We start from the raw sequence: 22,137 nt of genomic DNA on the forward strand, positions 1-22,137 counted from the left end.
GTTCCGGGCGAAATTATTTGAAAGCGTTTCTGGTCTTTTCTGCCTCAGCAATCCATTCAATCAAAACAGACAGACTATTACCCGCGGAGCGGTAAGTTAGTGGCGCAAATTCGATTCTGTAAGGTTAATAAATTGTAGAGTATTTAAAAGTATTATGAAAGGATCGACGGTATGGCCACAAAATATGAGAAACAAATATTATTATATTTATATAAATTACACTTGCCTTTGGCACCACTGCTTTGTTTTCTAGAAAATACCGTTGCCATATCTCGAAGTCCAATAACTGTCTCGTATTTATTCCAATTTCAAAAAATACATTAAGGCATTCATACTTGTCTCGAAGGAAAATTTGATGAATAAAATCTTGATAACACTGAAATAATATAACTATATGCTATTTGTCATCATATTTTGTCATAAAGCTTTAAAGAATTAAATCATGCCAGATTGGACACAAAAATACCTACATGATATAAGGATACCTGTGCAATAATACTGTAGAATATAACTGTATCGGTTTCTAATTAATAGGACGATATCTATCACTCAGTTATATTAAAAATATCTAATAATCTATCACTCAGTTATAATATATCTAATAACTACACATCTAACTAAGTTATATATATATATCTAATAACTTTATATCTATCACTCAGTTATAATATATCTAATAACTTTATATCTATCACTTAGTTATAATATATCTAATAACTTTATATCTATCATTCAATAATAATTAATTTATATCTATCACTCAGTTATAATATATCTAATGACTTTATATCTATCACTCAGTTATAATATATCTAATGACTCTATATCTATCACTCAGTTATAATATATCTAATAACTTTATATCTATCGCTCAGTAATAATATATCTAATGACTTTATATCTATCACTCAGTTATAATATATCTAATGACTTTATATCTATCACTCAGTTATAATATATCTAAAAACTTTATATCTATCACTCAGTAATAATTAATTTTATATCTATGGCAATAGTAAAGGTACCTCTGTATATTTGCCACTCTGCAACAATTCGGAAACAAGTTTGGTGTCGCCAGACCGAATTGCTCGTTTCATTTTTTCTTCGCCGGTCGTCTCCTGTTTCGACTTGGTATTCTGACCACCTGCATTACCCATCAAGAGATCCGAACGAATAAAGAAGAATGACGCTGAGATTAGAAAAAAACTAAAAGACCAGCAATGCTATTGTTGACTGTGCACATTAAATATGCATTTGTGTAATTAGAATTTCAGCGAATTTTATAAACCTGGTTGGGGTCAAAACAGTGATTAAGTATTAAGTTTCTAGTTAAATAACTATAATCATATAATTTACAAGACCATTAGATTTTACAATTTATTTTATTTTACAAATTTCAACATTTTGGCTAACCTTGACATCGGATTAAGTGGTTTGGGTTAACACAGCATCATCTATGCTCAGAATACATAGGGCACTGCTGAAAATTACACATAAGCCGAAATACCCGAAGAGAGCTATTATATTTGCACAGAGGATCTGCAAGCGGTGGTTCTACAAACTGTTCATGAACAAAAGCGACGGCTCTGTAGACGAGTCGAGGATACATTTATAAAAACCGCCTTAACTTACCGTGAATAATATTTTCAAGAATCATTCTGAAATCTTCTGCCGAAATACCCGAAGAGAGCTATTATATTTGCACAGAGGATCTGCAAGCGGTGGTTCTACAAACTGTTCATGAACAAAAGCGACGGCTTTGTAGACGAGTCGAGGATACATTTATAAAAACCGCCTTAACTTACCGTGAATAATATTTTCAAGAATCATTCCGAAATCTTCTGCCTGATCGCAACTACCTAAATCAAATACTGTCAGCAATTCTTTATTTTGAAGAATTATTTCGATATGTTCAACGGTTCTAATAGACTCTTCCTCCGTTAATGCATTTCGTAGCAAATAATCGTCTTGTTCAATAGCAGACTGTACAAGTTCTTTTCTCCTGCAATTGGATAAAAGCTACATTGCTCGAATGATATCAGTGGTAGAATTGCACTAATATAGGTCTAATGTTGAATGTCGCATTAATGTTTTCAGTATGGGTGAATGAAACAAATGCTGATCCGATGAATATCGAACGTTGGTCTATGTAACTGGCTGCAGTATTTTTAGTTGTATAAGGTAAAGAGTTATTTATTTATTATTGGGAGCCACGGTATAAGTGGATAATATGCTCCCGTTTTTGTCCGAGAAAGTTCTTCTAAATTTTTTGGCGTGGTTTCCCTTGTTACTTGTGCAGAATGGGCGGTCTGACAAGGACAGCTGTCGTTCGGATTGGACGAAAAACCGAGGTCCCCTGTACAAATTGGAGCGCGCGTAAAAACCCCTTGGCAGTTGGAATTTGATATAAGAGTAGGTCGTAGCACTGTCCGGGCGTATACTTGTATGGCGTATATTTGTCTTCATTAGCTCAGTCGGAGAGAACAGTAGGACGTTAAACCCCATTTTATTACTTATTATGACGTATATATCTATACTTACTTCTTATCATCCACTTGAGTCAGATTTAAGGCAGACGATATTATATCTGCTATTCCACCATACCCCTTTCAATAAAATAAAATTGGTAGATATGTTAGTGTGAATGTGCTTGAATAATTTATAACGAAAACATTTAATGAAAGTCGTACCCTGTTCTAAGTCACAGCTGCAAAATAAGGTTTAAGGCACGGTGACTCACTAGCCAGGATGTACCCGGTTCGATCCTGGTGTTGGCCGAGAATGTTCCTCGAGATGTTCCAATCTGGCTTCCCTTTGTGAGTGGTGCGGGACGGGGGACATTGGCATTATATTAAAATAACCCATGAAAGTTGGAAATATAACTAAAAGCAGATTGCTGTCGTCACAAATTGCCTGGCATATCACACTGTGTGACATGTTCCGGTCTTCATTTGCCCCTTTGGTTCCGAAAATTAATACCTTAAATCTTTTTTTTTTCAAAATGGATTACTGTGCCATTGAGTTATGTTTACAATTATATAATAATGTTTTCCTCGGATAATTTATAAATGGTCACCTTGATTAAAAGTATGTCTTCCTGGTTTTGAGTAGCTTCATCGATAAATTTAATGGTCTCTAGGCCTCCTTGTAATACCATTAAAATAAATTTTCCTAAAACGACAGATTATTTAAATCATGGCTATACTATATATAGTAACACCGATTTTAAAAAATGGGAGCTTTAGAGAGAGAGAGAGAGTGTGTGTGTGTGTGGGGGGGGGGGTAACGTCCACTCAACACAAACCAGGTCATTTCGGGACTAACATATGGTTCAATTTTATTTCAATAATTCGCTAGCGCGTAGGGGTCGTTAGCAGTGGGAGGAAACCAGAGGGCCCGGAAAAAACCCACTAGGTTGGACAGGCGACCTTACTCCTTGTCACGTACAACCGGGGAATCTAAATCACGCCAGTTGACTCAATGACAGACCTTATGATACTTCGCACATGTGCTAATAATTCGGCCACCAAACCTCCCGTGTGGTAATAATATATCCCGGCCTAATATTAGTTTTAAATAAGCTCTATTAGATGGGACAGCATGAAATGCTACGACCATAGGTAATACATTAATTAAAATGATTCATCTTTTAACAAAATATACATATAGGATAATACTTCCATTTCCAGTATGATTTGTCATCTTGTTTTCAAAAAAGTGAAATTTGACATATGATTTCGATGTCAACTAGTTTTACAAATTTGGATACATGTACTGTTTACATAGAAAATTAGTATCTCCACATTTATTTCATGCATATTTCTTGCATAAAGTTTGGACTGTAATTAGTACAATTCGGGGGTCCTAGAGGAACAGTATGTGTAGCGTTGTCCGATGTTAGCCACGCTGGTTAGAGCAGAGTTGAGAGAGACCAAATGACATTTTATTTTTTAGTTCATTAGACTTATGCTTGTACCTGTGTATCCTGCTTTATATAAATACGCATTTAGAAGAATAGTGATTTACAGAGTCCGTGGAGACGTCTAAGTTGAAGTCCATTAAGAAACATAATGTGAAGCAAAGAATTACTACCTATTTATTTTGGTGCCGTTTTGCAGACAACGTTAACACCAGATCTATTTTTGAAAATCGACAAATTTCTCATTTGAATTCACTCTGTTATTTTTATTGTATCGATCTCTAAAACAAGGTAGCAGACATTATATAATACTCACCTTCTAAAGATTCACGTATAATTTTCTCTAGTATAAACCGGAAGTCTACTGTTGCTGCGTTATTATTATCAGCATTAATATCCACAAATAAAAAGTTTGTGTGATTCGAATCAAGCATTTCCTTGTACTTATCGTGGATTTCTTCGCGGTCGCCGGTAATTGCTTGACCGATTATTTGTCCATATTTTATTGGCCATTTTCCCTAAAATAAAACAGGGTTTATAGCAGGCAAGTCTCTAACTCAATATCATCCACGGTCTTCGATATTGCAAACACGACTTATTGGCCAATTTAAGTCAACATTGATGTTGTTATCTTACCGTGAAAAGACGGCGCGCTTCTGATACACAATATTTAAGACAAAATGAAAATTTTAAAATTGGCACACGAATCACGTGCCAGAATGCTTTCCAGGGCAATTTATATTTAAGCGACTTGAAGAACGAGGTTAAACATATCCCACAGGAGAAACTACCAGACTGCCATTCAATTTTCGCCGAACATAACTGATTAGAAATTACAGTAAAAGCAGAAACAATTAAATGTAAATCAGTTTATATACATTATTATATGCGTTGGGAGCACGGTTCATTTGTGCCCATTTCTCTAGGTGTCAACGAATAGAGATTTGGCTCCTTTAAAGCTTAATGTACTGCACCGGGGTGGGCTAATGTAAACAGGCATGCGCATTGCGGTGAGCTATGAAACAACTTGTACCCGGACAGAGGCGCTACGGCATACTCTTTTATCCAATTGCCAACTTTGAGGGGGTCTTTAACACGGAACCACGGTTTTTCGTACATTTAGCTGGACAAGACAATTGTCTCACACAACACCGACAAGGGGAAACTATGCTAGCAAACTATTAATGTAAACGAAGCAGTTAATAATCATGGACACGGATTTAATCATTTGTCAATTAAATTAAAATATAATTTAATAAAAAAAAAGTGGTGTGAAGTAGAGTTATTGTACTTACATCCGTACATATGAGTTGGTCATTCCGTTGAATTGTATTCCACGGTACGACACCTATAATTGGGGTTGCAGATTGGTTCCAATCTGTACCCGATAACAAATGCTTTGTCTTGAACGCTTCACCAATATATTTTGTAACAGTCATATTGGTACCTCCTGTTATAAACAATATACCTTCACCTGAAAGAGGCATCATAAGGTTTGAAGTAAAGTAAATACTATAACGTAACTTCGAGTGTGCCATATAATTATGTCATTAATTAGCTAAAACGCATAGTCCTTTAGTAATGGGAGGAAACTGAGAAACCCGCACAAGATACGGCAGGTAACCCTGCCCACGTCCCATCCTTTACCCGAATCCATGCAACATGGCTATTAGAATAATGATAAACTAGCACAATATAAACTCTGTCCAAAACCCGTACAGCCTTATTCAGTAAATCTAAAAATATGTTAAGAATGCTGCCTTTTTATTAGTTACAGACTAAAATTTGTACAGAATATAGATTCTCAGCCAATGAAAATGTTTAAAATATTATAGTTTAGTCTATTGTGATCGTAACGTTACCGTTCCAGGTAGCTTCTCCTATCTTCGTCAATCCAGAATACAACATCTCATTGGATTGTTTCGTCATACGAAGATTCTTATCACCACCAACGACAGAAATCAAAGCATGTGGTGTTTTCCATTTGTAAATGTAGTGATCCAATAACTCTGGTAGTGACGTGCCGTCATCGACACGAATGAACTATAAGAAAGAAAAACTTAAACATACATTATGCAAGCGCTAAATCTGCCTATTGCATGTCTTTCTTTAGGCCGGGAACGTTTGCTAAATTATTAATTACACATTAATTAACTTATCCAGGCCATAATCAACTATTGATGCCATCGGATTTCTCCGATATTAAATAGATTAGAACAATTTTGATTTAAGCTAAAAACGGAGGAGTTAGACTTAGCTTTGAACAACCAGTACGGTGGTTGAAATTATTACACACGTCTTGTCAAACCTTCAAATTTGTCAAGGGCTAATATGTTCGCTCGCAATAGCGTAATTTGAATGAAATTTTCAAATTATTCATTTGACAATATCTATTTTCGAACTATTATAGCAAGAATGGCTAGCTCTTTATCTAAATCGTACATAATGTATCTTTAATTCCCTGCTGAAATAAATAAGCTATATGAGCGATTAAATGAAAAGGGGGCTCAAATCAGGTTTTGACATTTTTGAATAAAGGATATGAAATAACTGAAGATGGTTAATACAGTTGAACTGCTTTCTTGATTTGTGGAAGTCGTGGTGACTCAGTGAGTAAAATCCTAGGGATTTTCCGGTGTGGTTTTTCCTTGTCAGTGGGGCAGGGTTGAGGTCCAGGCAAGGACAGTGCACGTAATATAACCATTGACATTTGGAATTAGAAATAAGAGTATACCGTAGTGCTGCTGTCCGGGCAAAATATCCCTTACAGCGCACTGTATGACGTATACCCGTCTTCATTAGCTCAAACGCTGCAAAAAAAGTTGAACGTTAACCCCATTTCATTTCATTTTCTTTGTTTATTTATATTTCTAAATGCGCACCTAAGTATGTAAATTATATAGACAAGCATTACATCAAAGTCATTATGCAGACAGATCAGTGCTTTGGTGCGAAGAGTAACCGTAAATTAGCACATGGGGACATACGTTAGAACACTAATGGAAAAATAATTCAGTGTCAACCCTTTTCTTTCTGTCTCTGCTCAAAAATCTTTATGGATAACATTCACTAGATTTATTAACTGCAACGTTTCAAGGCGGATACTATCACCGTTATCATACTCTTAAAAAAAGTAAGGGATATTCAGAAACAATACAAAACAAATATGGTCGGCTTATCTGACGGCCCCATTTCACTCGCAAAGCGATACACCGTCAAAAGTGCAAATGGACGTTTTTGATTTTTTTCGTAATAATGAGTAATTGCTCCACCAATCCTCAGACATTCAGCAATTCGTCGTGGCATGCTCCTAATCAACCGTCCAATCACGATTTGGGGCAATGTGACCTACTCCTCTTGCAGTGCCACGACCAATTCTTGCAGTGTTGTCGGTTGACGTTAACGTCGACGAAGGCGTCTCCCGATCAAATTAAACGTAACACACTAAAGCAAAGATACGCTAAACAGTAAATCTTATTCAAGAACCGATAGGAAAGCAAACATGGATAGATAAACCAGAACGCGGCAGTTTTCATCAACCCTTCCTTGAAGTGCCAAATTTGACAATGAACCCCTCCCATGTGTGTTGCATGTGTAGCTCAGTGGTTCTGTTGGGGCGATAAGTTCTTCATCTGTGAACATACTCTCAAAGCATATCAATTGTCCATGGCTATTTATCATATCGCAACCTGCATAGGTATTTGCATTTCAATATCCCCTAAATGCCTTTTAAAGATGAACCAGGTTGTTACAAACAAGTGGGACGTTAAATCATTTTATCACCAAATAACACATTCTACAGTAGATATCGCTAGTGTGATAACTTTCATATTCTAATTAGCGGTATCTCCTAGGGGATATCGTTTTACATGAATTAAAAATCTATACCAAAGAATTATATTTATTTATTTGTGCGTGTAAGAAAGGGTTGGGTGATAAATAAAATTGTTCCCTTTTAGATGTTTTGATATCAAAAAAATGACTCGTTGGAGATTCTCTATTTGCTACAAATACCGATTTTAAAGTACTCACCTTTGCAAGCTGGTTACTATCATTATTAAATTGTATTTCACCAAAAGCATCTGTAGAATCATGCGTTTTCCACAAGTACACATTGGATTACGACTGCGGAGGCGGCTTTAAAAAAACAATCAAAACCAGTTATGTTGTTGGTGTCCTGTAAATGGTTATATTATATTTGTAAATATCTCTCACTATATAAACTTGGTGGCTCAGGGGTTAGGGTTAGGGTTGGCTCACTAACCTGGAGGTCCACCCCCATTTCCTAATGTCAGTGGTGAGACTGGCAAGAAAAATTATCGAGTCTTATGGATGGAACGCCGAGGTACCTTGTATACTATTTGCATCAGCACACTAAAGAGCATCTGACAGAAATGGAAATAATAATAGGCCGTAGCGATGTGTATATCTGCCTTCATTAGTCCGACTGGTTTCGGGGAGTTAGATGGCCGAATGGTTAGCATGCGCGCTCTGCATCATACTGTCTGTCATTGAGTCAACTGGCGGGGTCGATTCCCCGATTGTAAGTGACAAGGAGTAGGGTCGCCTGTCCAACCTCGTGGGTTTTCTCCGGGTCCTCCGGTTTCCTCCCCTACGCGCAAGTGAATTATTGAAATAAAATTGAACCATGTCTTAGTCCCGAAATGACATAGTTTGTGTCGACTGGACGTTAAACCCCATTTCTCTCTCTCTCCGACTGGTTTCATCCCTTTCAAATGTATATACTACTACCTTTAACTTGGACGCATTGTACAATATGGAAATGAAATGTGGCTTAACGTCCTACTGTTTTGCTCTGACTGGGCTAATGAAGACTGGCATTCGAATTCCAGCTGCCAAGGGTTCTTTTACGTGCAAGCCAATGTGTACATTGGACCTCGGTTTTTCGTTCCATCCGACCGACTATACGCTGTCCATTGCCAGGCGCTCCATCCTACACTCTACAAGGGGGAACCACACCCTGAAATCTCGACCATCGCAGGAATCGAACACGGGACCTCCACGTTAGCGAGCAAACGTCCTACCCAGTGAGCCTAAGTGCCCACCTGTACAATATAGTAAAAAAAAAATATTTAGTGAAGAACATTAAAGAATTTCCCCTTCGTTTTACCTATAATTTTGTTAGAGAATTTCTAAACATTTACACAAAAAATCATAACCGAATACTTACTGCGATCCAAAATGACTGAAGCTTAGTTTTCCCGCGTACAACGGATGGAGGTATTGGTGTCCTTTACAATTCTTTTTCATGTGGGCTTTAATCCATTTGGTTTCACTATTTTGTTCCTTGAAATAAAATTAATTAACTTTTGCATGTCGATGGAATTTTGTACGGAATCCAAGCCAGTGAAACGAGATGGGTGATTAATCGTACAACATTTCATTGCTTCCCACCACAAAATAATCAAAAGTTTATTTCTGGTGTTAACTGTTCTAAAAGAAGGCGAAGGCGAATTATACCAGTATCATTCATATTTATGCGTTTCGTTTTATTTCAATCACATGGGGCATTATTATATAGAGTCAAAAGATTAAGTTCCCTGTATTTTAAAGTAGCTGTACGGTGGTCTAATCGAAGACAAGTAATTGTAATTGATTCTCCGCTTGTACGTGACAAGGAGTGGTGTGTTTTTACCAGGTACTCCGGTTTCCTGCTACGGCTAAAGACCCCATGTGTTTAATAAATAATTTTGGTAGATATTAGAATAAAAAGCAAAAAATAAACAGATATTGTCCGAAAAATGTAAACGTTTTAAGTAACCTTATAAAAATTTGATATGCTGTATCCATCACATTCATCACATCCATCCTCATCTTCGCCTTTATCATCATCTTCGGTGTCTAAATGGTCCATTTTAGATGCAGTTTGAGATTCAGGGTTATCTGTCCTTTTGTATTTTTCCTGAAAAAAGGGTGGCACTTTGGTTTTACGTTTATGATCTTTTATATCAAATAATAAGCATCTACCAAAATCTCAAGAAATTCTAAAGCAACGCATGGGAGAAATAATATTTTGTACATATAGACACACTAATTCCTTTATCCAGAAATTAAATGTCTTAAATCTCATTTCAAATCCCATCATTACGTTATTCAATTGTCTAGACCTTGTCTAAAGCTCTAATAAAAGAATGTCCCAGAACATATTATAATTGGTCGTATTGGCCAACAAGTGAAATGAAAATGAGTTTAATGTCCTACTGTTTTGAACCGACTGGGCTAATGAAGACGCACGTCGTATTGTACAGGTTATAAATGTATTCTCTAATGAAACAAATAGACAATTAAAAATTGCTAACCATTCACCCAACCCAATTACGTGTCCTAGTCGGTCGGATGGTATGGAAAACCAAGGCCCCGTGGACATATTGGCGTGCACATAAAGAACTCTTGAGAGTAGGCTGTAGCGCCGCTGTTTGGGTAAAATTTACCCCTTAGCACGCACACCACATATCCGTCTTCATTAGCCCAGTCGGCGTAGAAAAGTAGGACGTAAAACCCCGTTACATTTCATTTATTACGTATAAACTAGTCCGTTACATTTGTTATGAATATTAATACTATCAATCTACCAGTCGCGAACCCCCGGAATTTGCAAAGAGGGTGGGGGTGGGTGATCGGTTCGAATACAGAAGGTCATGAATCCAGAAGCTAACATGCGAGTTGGGTGGTGGGAGGGGGCGTGGGTGCTGCCCGGAAAGTAAACTTTTGGCGGTGTCTAGTTGAATATAAAATCTGATTATTTGAACGATGTATCAATGTTAATTAGATTGATGACTCATTTGAAATACAACAGTAAATACATCAATCTGTGATTTTTTAAATGATAAAATTAAAAATTCAACAACTCAAAAACAAATCTTTCATGTATACCATTTGATCCATCATCACCCAGCTGTATAAAATAATACATTAATCTATTAATGTTATAACTATCTTAACTAACCTACAGTTCCAAACTTCTCAAATCTAATAATTTCATAAACTGGCTTCTGTTTACTGCTGTATTAATCGAACTGCATAAAGTCATTGAAGCTGTTCAAATGATATACTTATCAAATGCTTGTAGTAAGCAGTGAAAATACATAGTTGTAAGTATTATTTAACGAAGGCCATTTATACAAAGAGACTGTACAATAATATAATGTAAAATACTCAATTCGAACGAATATAATAGAACTATTCCGAGTCTATTTAGAAGAGTGTTTAAGACTGTTTTCATCATTATAATGCACCGCAACAATTGTATCAATAAAAATAAAAAGTATTTACAAATTTTGAATAGTCAATATTTTAAAAGCTGGCCTCAAACCACAGTGGTATAGAATTGAAGCATTAAACCACGATTTATAATATTTATGGGAGACCGTTTAACTCTAAAGTGGAAATGAAAATTAAATGGGGTTTTGCATCCTACTGTTCTGCTCCGACAGGGCTGATGAAGACGGGATTAAATAGAAATGACTGCGACTCGGGGGTCACTAGAAATGGTAACACTACTGATGTATTCCGCCTTACTCCAGCCAAAGTAGTAGCTCGTTCTACGGAGTTTCTGTGAGCAAGTCTTTTAGTCAAATGACTACAAAAAGTTTACTGGCCTATAGCCCCGTTAATTTACACATAAACTGACTCCAAACTGTACTGCACATAGCTTAACATATAATAAACCAATTCCCATTGAAATAAACGTGTAGCCTTACCGCATTATTATATGGTTTGATGAAACCCAACTGTTTTACGCGAAACTTGGCGAGATTTCATCTGGCTGGTGTCATAGCGGCTTACATTAGAAGAAATGTCGCTTTGAAAATGTAGAACGCATTACCACAAAGAAAAACTGTTCAATAACTATTTTAGTGATTCAGTCTTCACTGTTTGTGATTGAATTACTTATTTCAATACAAACTGTAATGATATGTGTTGACAATTGTGCGTTTGAACCTATTTGTACTTGCGTAATGTGTTTTAGACTGTATCAATTGTAGCGTTCAACAGTTTAACCCTACGACATTTGTAGCTAAGGGGTCACTTTCGATGAAGTGATTCTATTTTCCTCACAATTTCCCTTTACTGAAAACAAAAAGGTTAAATCAATAGCAAGTATTACATTATTTTGTCAACTGCTTTACATGGACTATTTACATTTATTCACCGGGGCGGGGTGGGGGGCGAATGGTTAGCACGTCCGCGCTGTATCATAAGATCTGTCATTGAAGAAACTGGCGTGGTTTCGAATGCCCGATTGTACGTGACAAGGAGTAGGGTCGCCTGTCCAACCTCGTGGGTTTTCTCCGGGTCCTCCGGTTTCCTTCCACTTCTAAAGATCCCTACCCGCAAGCGAATTATTGAAATAAAATTGAACCATGTGTTAGTCCCCAAATGACATAGTTTGTGTCGAGTTAAACCCAATTTCTCTCTTTCGGCATTTATTCACAGTGTGAACAAACTAATAGAGTTATCCCGAAGATGTGCCATATTCAATACTCTGGGGAATACTCGATTGAATTCCGGAATAAAATTCTCACAATTCCAAAAATAGTGGCAATCAAGTGAAAAGGAGAATTTCGGGGTACAACGCATGTGCCGACTGCATAAAAAATATCTCAACCAATCATGACAGCTGGAACATATGTCACGATTCTACCCACACCACCTCAGCTGTCGGGACTGGCAGAGCTTGACAGGGCTGAATTCCATATCACTTGATTGCAATTCTGTCAATTCGGGACGTTCGAGCACGTGAAAGGGAGGTAACTCTAGGATGACAAGCAACTTTTCGGAATAAGGTTAGTATATTTATTTATTGTCTTCATATTTAAATTCATGTCGTATCTCAATTATGCAGTTATGACGTTATTTAAAATACATAATAATATTATGATTGAGGCTATTATGTCAACAAGGAGCCTAATATATCACAACTACTTTGTCAACAATTTTACAAGAGACTGCTCATGACCAGTTCGGTTTTATATGCGATGAATCGATAGTCAATATGTTGTGTCACCTACACAATTTTGATGATGGACTTAAAATTTTTTTTAATGCATTAATGTTCCCCCAAAACCCGACGGATAATCTTTTTTTCCATTCTAGACTAAAAAGTCAACACAATCGACATGCAGAAGGGAGGGATACAGATTTTCTATCGTAAACCTCAAAAATTAATTAGTCGCTGTTTTAGGCTTTGTGTGGCGAAGGAGGCCGTCTTTCTATAAAAAAAAAGTCGAACTTGAAAGCTAATTTTTTTTTTAAACAATATTTTTATACAGATTTGTATCTGACTGAATATGGTTTGGGGAACAGGCATAGCCTATATCAAACACCTCTTAATCCATGTATTGCCTTGACTATGTTGAACAGGACAGCTACAGAATCCATGTGTGTTATATTTGACAAGAGTCCACATATATTATAAAACACTGTTGTTGTTATTTTTTATTTTAAGAGACGCGTCCATTAACTGATTTAATCAACCGATGGAATATTATTCGTTTGATATATAACTCCACACTCCGCTTTAATTTAAAGATGCATTATGTAAGAATTCAATAATCAAAAATGATGAATATATTGAAAATTCCAGTCGAATTACTTTATTCTGTGAGATGTAATGGGTGTTTGAAGTTTTAAAAAAGGTAGCGTTGAGTATTTATCATTGTAGCAACGGTACTTACCCTGAAGTCGCGATCATCTTTTGTTTCGTTAAACTCTTAACTTGTCGCGGTAATCTTATCTACTTAAATCGGAGCCACCCGATGGCCCAGAGAGTTGGGCACGGGCTTGGCATATTAATAAATGTTTAAATCTACATAAAATTAGAAGCCAGAAAGAAGACATATATAGATGTGTTAGTCCCGAGATGACCTGGTTTGTGTCGAGTGGACGTTAAACAACATTTCTCTTTCTCCATCCTTGTCACGTACAAGTGAGGAATCCGCACCATGCGACTTGACTCATGACAGACATAATGATTTAATCCATTTGGCAACCACCCTAATGGATTCCCAACGTATTGTATACACGGGACCTTGATTTTCCGGCCCATTCGCACTACTATACCAAGCTTTTCCTTGTAAGGTTCTCCGTCCTGAACCACAAGCAAGGTCCAAACAAAATTGAAAATCCCTATTTATATCTAACCCTGTAGTGAATACTAATGTCGGGAGAACAAATTAAAGGTTTGTTTATTTGGCATATATTGCATGCCCTAAAGACATGGTGAGAAAAATAATGTTCAAAATGGAATTTATAATCCATAAAAAAAACTAACAAATCACACGAGATCTTCAAATTTTACTTCTATTTAACTAAGAATATTTAGTGGCCATTTTCCATGCCAGAATCACGTTATTCTATAGCATAAATGGACATAGCCCGTTGATTAGCGTCGATAAAGTGTAAAACCAATAGTAGAGACACCCATACTCGCTATACGAATTAATTAACATGAAGCTCGCCTCTATAACATGCAGAGAAGAAATCGATAAACACCACCGCCTTTTAGATATTCCATCTACCATTGATGCTGAATGGGATACTGTAATCTCGATTTCAAAAACATAGCCTTATTTTTCAAGAATAAACACACGGTTCTTGTCTAAGGTAGAAATTATTTGAGTGAAATATATGAAAAACATCAAAGCTTCTTTTTACTCTGTAACCTAGACAACGCACGAGACGAGACGACGCATGCGCTGTGGAATGGATATTGAATTTTAGAGTGTAGTTAATTGTAATATATTTAGTGTGCCGTTATTGGAGTTCTATCGTACGTTTTCTGGTTTTAAAATGGCAGAGAGATGAAATAAGAAGATTTGCTTGCAATCAGAGACCACACACAATGTTTGAGATAATATGATATAGGTAAGAGCCTTTTAGGGAATTACACATAGGCATATTCTTATCTCTAGTTGATGTTATAGTACCAAGAATGTTTCTATAGCTTTAGCTTTCTTAATTTATTTATGCTTTGGTTTACACCTTGAGCTATTAATAGTTAACTCTGCAGAATATATGATTATCATATCATATAAGTAAAACGTACTAATAGGTATAAAATCAGAATATAAGTTGGAATAATAAGTCCAGTTTTTTTTCTATGCCAACATATTCATGCCAATTTTATTACATCAATATCGGACCACATATGAAGTTGGATATTGACTTTATTTTTCTGTGTAAACAAACATATAAATGATTTATTATTGGCATCTAAAAACATGATATATATTACGAACATTTTGTAAATATTGATAATATTAATATTAAATATTTATATATTAAACTGGTGTGAACGTATGAATGTTTTTGCTGATATTGCGTTACAACCATATTATTCCCGTCCTTACGTTTTCGGGGTCACGGTGGCTAAGTGCGTAAGACGCTGGCTGGCTAGCCTGGAGGTCGGGTGTTCGATCCTTGCATTGGCCGAGAAAGTTCATCCAGATTTTCCGGCGTGGTTCCCCTTGTTAGTGATGCAGGACGGAGGGCCTGACAAGGAAGGCTGTCTAGTCGTTCGGATGGGACGAAAAACCTAGGCCCCGTGTACACATTGGCGTGCACGTAAACGATCCCTTGACAGTTGGAATTCGATAAAAGAGTAGACCTCAGTGCCACTGTCCGGGAAAAATGTCCCTCATAGCACACTGTATGAGGTATGCCCGTCTTCATTAGCCCATTTAGGAGCAGAACAGTAGGACGTTAAACCTCATTTCATTTCCTTACTTTTTCTTTTTTTAAAAAAATGCTCAAAACCAATCCAACAGTAAACCAAAGAACCCAATTTATATCGGATCTCCCCATCACGTCCGCATCCGCGTCGTATATAATTATTATATACTAGTCACATTGCCCATTAATCTTTTATATAAACGGATGTTAAAAGGTCACGTATGTAGTAATGCAAGCATTCAGTGGTTATAATTTTAATAATACATATATACATTTGTTTAGATTTTATCTGATAACCGTCTGTGGTTATTTATCAAAAATATAATTTATATTCAGCCCTGGTGAAATACTGACGTTAAAACTTGTCATCGAAGCATTCTGACAAACTAGGCCATAAGATCGGCATTGACGCAAGTGGCGTGGTTTCGATCCCACGCTAGTTGTGACAAGGAGTAGGGTCGCCTGTCCAACTCCGTGGGTTTTCTCCCACTGCTAAAGCACCGAACGCGCAAGCGAATTATTAAAATAAAGAATATCATATGTTAAAATGACCTACAATGTAGTTTGTTGACATTACTCTCTCTCTCTCTCTCTCTCTCTCTCTCTTCCTCTCTCTCTCTCTCTCCATAAAATACATTATTTCTCAATTTAGCTGATTATTGCCTATGGGTGACATTTAGATCAATTAATTCTGGTTAAAAATCGACCGGAAATAAGTAGAAAATGAAATTTACCATGTAAGTATATGTAGGTGGATATGTAAAATATAATAACCAGTGTGTTAATAATTAATTATATATTGTTCATTTTAGTTTATGTTATTGTATGTTGAAGATACGTATCTAAACAATAATTGTTCAGTCCTGACTAATAATATTACACTTCGACCGGAAATTAAAATAATAAACAAATGTTGTCATATGCTATCACTTATATCAGTATTTTAAAACAGTCGCACTATCACGAATATAATTTAATGTCGTACATATGTAGCCATCTCTGAGGTACAACGTACACAAAGAAAATAATTGCCAATGGTTGCGAAATACATGTACGAACTGATATTAAAAAATATGTTGTGTTTAAAGATACATTATAAGTTTCAGATAAAGAGCTGACCATTCTTGCTATAATAATTCAAAAATACATAATGCATATTACTTTATTCTGAGCCAAGTTATCGCTGTTTCACGTTTTGACAAGGTGTGGCAAAGAATGGTGTTTTTAGAGTCTTAGCCTCGATTCGCCATTTTGAAATTAAATCATTAAATGGCGATAGTCTTTTAATCCGTTTAAATCGCGAGGATTGATTTTAGACTTGTCATGTGAATAAATGTTTAAATAATAGTTTATAGAACATTTGTATCCAAAATAGGCAGGTTTAGCTCTTACGTAATGTACCTTTAACTACACACATGTGGGATTGGTGCCACAGAATAATGTAAAGGAAATCTAGAAAGAATGTCGAAATTCTTGTACCAATTAGCTCAAAGTTATGTATGGTGGTCTATTCTGCTACGTTGTTCTTTGTTCGTCGCTGTTTACAATGTTAGGCGACGTCGCTTTCGAACACGACATCGCTCATTGCGCCTAGATTTTATTTATAGATTAAGTCTCTTATGACAATTGATCATAATTATAAATCTTCTATCATTTTTATAATATAATCAATACGACCACTGATAATGTGTATATCTGGCGAATCCGTGGCCAAAACAGAACACCATAGTAACGAGTTGGTCTCATCTGGTATTTTTAATACAAAGACTTATTGAGTCGCGTAGGTTGATACCAGTTCAGTTGCATGTGTTACAGTATGCGCTATCTTGTCATATTTAATTCCGGAACGGCCATGCCTTCCCGGGATCCGGTCAAAACAGCCCTACATTTCATTTCGACTTGTTGCATGTCGGACCACAACTATACCTAGATGGTGATAGAGTCGCCCGTCGGACCTTTTGGTTTCTATCGAATTTAAAAAAAAAAGAAGTAAACAGAAAGGAAAGAACTATCACGTTACGGGTTCTAGAATAACCTAGTTGTGTTGATGGAGTAGATAATGGATCCCTTGTAGGGGTACCTGCCAATTTCCAAATAAATTATTTATGAGAAAGATAGATAGAGATGGGGTTAAACGTCCACTCGACACAAACTATGTCATTTCGGGACTAACACATGGTTCAATTTTATTTCGAAATTCGCTTGCGCGTAGGGGTCTTTAGAAATGGGAGGAAACCGGAGGACCCGGAAAAAACCCACGAGGTTGGACAGGCGACCCTACAAATTATTTATTTTGTTTCCCCTGTTTAATTCATTTTTTGGATTATGTCGAGCGTTCTAACGCATGGGCTCTAGATCCTAAGGCATGTCATTTTGAGATTTGTTTGTAGCGATAATGAATGAATGAACTGAGGTTTTAACGTCCTACTGTTTTATTCCAACAGACTAATCGTTAGTAAGTCAGCGCCCTGTTCACTGGTCCAACCTGGATCCATGAAGCGAAATAAAACCTGGATTTAATAAGAGAGAAAAAAAATTAGTCATCGTTGTTAAATCAAATGAAACGTAACTAACGGATGTAAGGGATATGTCCCTGAAACTTAACTTGTTGTGTCAACCTATCTAACGGTAAAAGTTGACTAGTGCTGTCAACCCATCTAACTGTATATCCCTGAAAGGTGACTAGTTCTGTCAATCTAGCTATCTAACTGTATATCTCTGAAATTTGAATAGTTGTGTCATTCTATCTAAGGGTATGTCTCTAAAACACTATAGCATTGACATTGGCAAGCTTTACTGCTAATTTTTAACGGCATGTCTATAAAAGTTGACTAGTGCTGTCAACCTATCTAACTGTATATACCTGATAGGTGACTAGTGCTGTCAACCTATCTAATTTTATATCTCTGAAATTTGACTAGTTGTGTCATCCTTTCTAATGGCATGTCTCTGAAACTCTACAACATTAAAATTTGCATGCTTTACTGCTAATTTCTAACGGTATGTCTATGAAAGTTGACTAGTTGTGTCAACCTATCTAACTTTATATGTCTGAAAGGTGATTAGTTGTGTAATCCTATTTAACGGTATATCTCTGAACCTCTAGGACCATAGATATTTGCATGCTTTACTGCTTATTTCTAACTGTCTGTCTATGAAAGTTGACTAGTTGTGTCAAGCTAACTTTATATTATGTCTGAAAGGTGACTAGTTCTGTCAACATATCTAGCTGTATATCCCATGAAAGGTGATTAGTTGTGTCAACCTATCTAACGGTATATCTCTGAAACTCTACAACCATTGACATTTACATGTTTTACTGCTAATTTCTTAAAACGTGAGCTCTCTTGGTGTGTCGTAATGATTTTCACAATACTAGCTAATTTCATCAGTGTTGACTACACGTTGTGACGATAACGAAGTCCTCGATCGATCGATATCTTTATTTTAGTTCTTGTAACGGTCGATCGCCATGACATTCTCAAGTTGTCGGCGGCCATTTTAACTGCGTATCGTCTTCCTATTCATAGTTGCTTATCAGTGCCAATCAGCGCATTCCATTTCCAAACTCCCTTGATATTTTCTCTGTGTTTATGCTTAGTATCGTTCTTTTGTATCATAAACAGGATTCCATCTGTAAGCACCGATATATGGTTCCTCCTGTTTATAAGTACACACTTGGTACAAGGCGTCAGTGTGTTGATATTACTGAAATAATACACACTTACTTCTACCGCGATATAATTACATCTTACTTGCGGTATTGGAGTAACATTAGTTGCTGGCATCTTTTCAGGCTTCCTTTCGTATCTTTCTATTAATTCTGCCAATAATTGTTAATATACGTTATCTTAAAGATGCGTATTAAGAAAGTAACGGAATTGAGCATACATCCAAGGCAGCACAATGCTTTCATTGATTTTGAGACTAATATTATATTATTTTCTATAGTGACATATATGTAGTTAAGGGAAATAATTTACCCAGGCAGCTACTTTCTCGATGTTTTAACACAAAGAGAGAGAGAGAGAGAGAGAGAGAGAGATGGGGTTTAACGTCCACTCGACACAAACTATGTCATTTTGGGACTAACATATGGTTCAATTTTATTTCAATAATTCGCTTGCGCGTAGGGGTCTTTAGCAGTGGGAGGAAACTGGGGGACCCGGAGAAAACCCACGAGGTTGGACAGGCGACCCTACTCCTTGTCACGTACATCCGGGGAATCGAAACCCCGCCAGTTGGCTCAATTACAGACCGTATGATACAGTTGGCGTGTGTGCTAACCATTCGGCCATCCCCCCCCCCCCTAATTACCAAAGGATCTGTCACGGGTACTACCCATTTGTCCATTACCAACCGATCCAGTATATATACACAAAATGTTCTTGTCAGTTCACCATCAGAGTACTTCTCGACTGATATCGGGGCTCTAATCCGGGATTTACTAGCCTATATTCAGTGGAATTGAATTATTAATAAAGATAATTTGATTTGTTTGAAATATTGAGATACCGACAGACGGCAGGAAGCCCAACGGTTCTGGTTGGATATACTGTTCTGGATTAACCATTAATTGAAATACGTACGTGGGAGCCTTATGAGTTGTTTTTGTTCCAGCGCCAGATGTTGTAGCTTAACAAGGACGCACGAAAAGGAGGCCCACATACAAGTTAGAGAAGAAAAAAAAACCATACACAAAAATATTATTTTACAGTTTAGTATTATTTTCATTTTGAATTAAACATTATATTATGAGTGGTACTATGATTTTGTTAGTGTTCAGGGCCTCTCAAGGGGGTCTTTCCCTTCTTGTCTAGTCGTTCGGGTCGGATTAAAGGCCAAAGTATCGTGTACACATTGGTGTGTAGGTTTTAAAGACCCATTTTCCGTTGGAATTCGATATCAGAGTAGGGTAGGGTTAGATCTAAATATTAAGGCCACCTGCATAGCGCTATCCCTAACCATAGAACTAGACCTTACCCTAACCAATAAATCCTCTACACAAAAACACATACTTAGCTTGATAACGTTGAGAGAATACTCTTCGAGACGTCGCCCAAATAAATAAGTAGTTGTTTTTTTCCATAAGCATGTGTTTTTGTGAATTGCTCTTTCCAGTCACTGAATGCCTCTAAAAGATCAATAAATCCTCCTCAACAATCACAGGCCCCGACCCTGTTTACATCTAATGGCCATGACGAAATCTGGAGGTGGCCTTAATATTTAGATCTGACCACAAGAGTCGGCCTTATCGCCGTTGTCCAGGCACAATATCCCTCATAGCACATATAATGACGTGTGTCCGTCTTCATCACCCGGTCGGTGCAGAAAAGGCGTTAACCGCATTTCATTTCATTTCTAAAGGTCATTCTCCGGTCCTGAGAATATATATATATATGAACAAGAAAATGTCATTGGAAATGGCATCGTGTATAATTTATATGATTAACCAGTCAAATTAGTCAAATTATAGGATTGATGAAGTCTGGATATTGCTGCTTAGATCGTCCATAAAGCAAGTATTTAAAGAGAACTCGGGCATTTTGTCAACGTCGTTTATTTTACACGCGGGTGTATTTCTGTATAAGGTATTTATGTTCTAGAAGTTTTTAGTCTGGTAGTTATACTTTTTATACGCCCACATTGAAATGTAGTCGTATATTGTTGTCGCCCCGTCCCTCGGTCCGTCCGTCCGTCCGTTGGGTAGGAGTTGGGTAGCCGAATGATCCAGTGTGTGTACTTTAGGAGTTGGGCGGTCGAATGATCTAGTACGTGTACTTTAAGAGTTGGGTAGCCGAATGATCTAGTGTGTGTACTTTAGGAATTGGGTAGCTGAATGATCTAGTACGTGTACTTATGAGTTGGGTCGCCGAATGATCCTGTGTGTGTACTATAGGAGTTGAGCGGTCGAATGATCTAGTACGTGTACTTTAAGAGTTGGGTAGCCGAATGATCTAGTGTGTGTACTTTAGGAGTTGGGTAGGCGAATGATCTAGTGCGTGTACTTTAGGAGGGGTTGGGTAGCCGAATGATCTAGTGCGTGTACTTTAGGAGTTGGGTAGGCGAATGATCTAGTGCGTGTACTTTAGGAGGAGTTGGGTAGCCGAATGATCTAGTACGTGTACTTTAGGAGGAGTTGGACGGTCGAATGATCTAGTACGTGTACTTTAGAAGTTGGGCGGTCGAATGATCTAGTGTGTGTACTTCAGGAGTTGGGTAGCTGAATGATCTAGTACGTGTACTTAAGAGTTGGGTCGCCGAATGATCCAGTGTGTATACTATAGGAGTTGAGCGGTCGAATGATCTAGTACGTGTACTTTAAGAGTTGGGTAGCCGAATGATCTAGTGTGTGTACTTTAGGAGTTGGGTAGGCGAATGATCTAGTGCGTGTACTTTAGGAGGGGTTGGGTAGCCGAATGATCTAGTGCGTGTACTTTAGGAGTTGTGTAGCCGAAAGATCTAGTGCGTGTACTTTAGGAGTTGGGTAGGCGAATGATCTAGTGCGTGTACATTAGGAGGAG

At 37.1% G+C, this 22,137-nt stretch overlaps 1 protein-coding gene and 1 long non-coding RNA gene across 2 annotated transcripts; both read right to left on the reverse strand.

Annotated features, from left to right (window-relative positions):
* Positions 1–96: 96 nt before the first annotated feature.
* LOC130010543 (transient receptor potential cation channel subfamily M member 2-like) lies at positions 97–8,009 on the reverse strand. Its single transcript, XM_056099324.1, has 10 exons — positions 7,952–8,009; positions 5,782–5,962; positions 5,215–5,393; positions 4,236–4,437; positions 3,077–3,171; positions 2,542–2,606; positions 1,806–2,002; positions 1,026–1,144; positions 223–376; positions 97–116 (listed from the first exon to the last, which is right to left on the reverse strand). The coding sequence occupies exons 2-10, from the start codon at positions 5,846–5,848 to the stop codon at positions 97–99; spliced, it is 1,098 nt and encodes a 365-aa protein (XP_055955299.1). The 5' UTR covers positions 5,849–5,962; positions 7,952–8,009.
* On the reverse strand, positions 8,010–10,988 carry LOC126816044 (uncharacterized). The gene is made up of 4 exons (XR_007678193.1): positions 10,887–10,988; positions 9,702–9,842; positions 9,111–9,226; positions 8,010–8,056 (listed from the first exon to the last, which is right to left on the reverse strand). It is a non-coding gene; the product is annotated as an uncharacterized LOC126816044 (long non-coding RNA).
* Between the last annotated feature and the right edge of the window lie 11,149 nt (positions 10,989–22,137).

This window comes from Patella vulgata, chromosome 3, assembly GCF_932274485.2.
Source record: "Patella vulgata chromosome 3, xgPatVulg1.2, whole genome shotgun sequence".
In the NCBI taxonomy this organism is placed as follows: Eukaryota; Metazoa; Mollusca; class Gastropoda; family Patellidae; genus Patella; species Patella vulgata.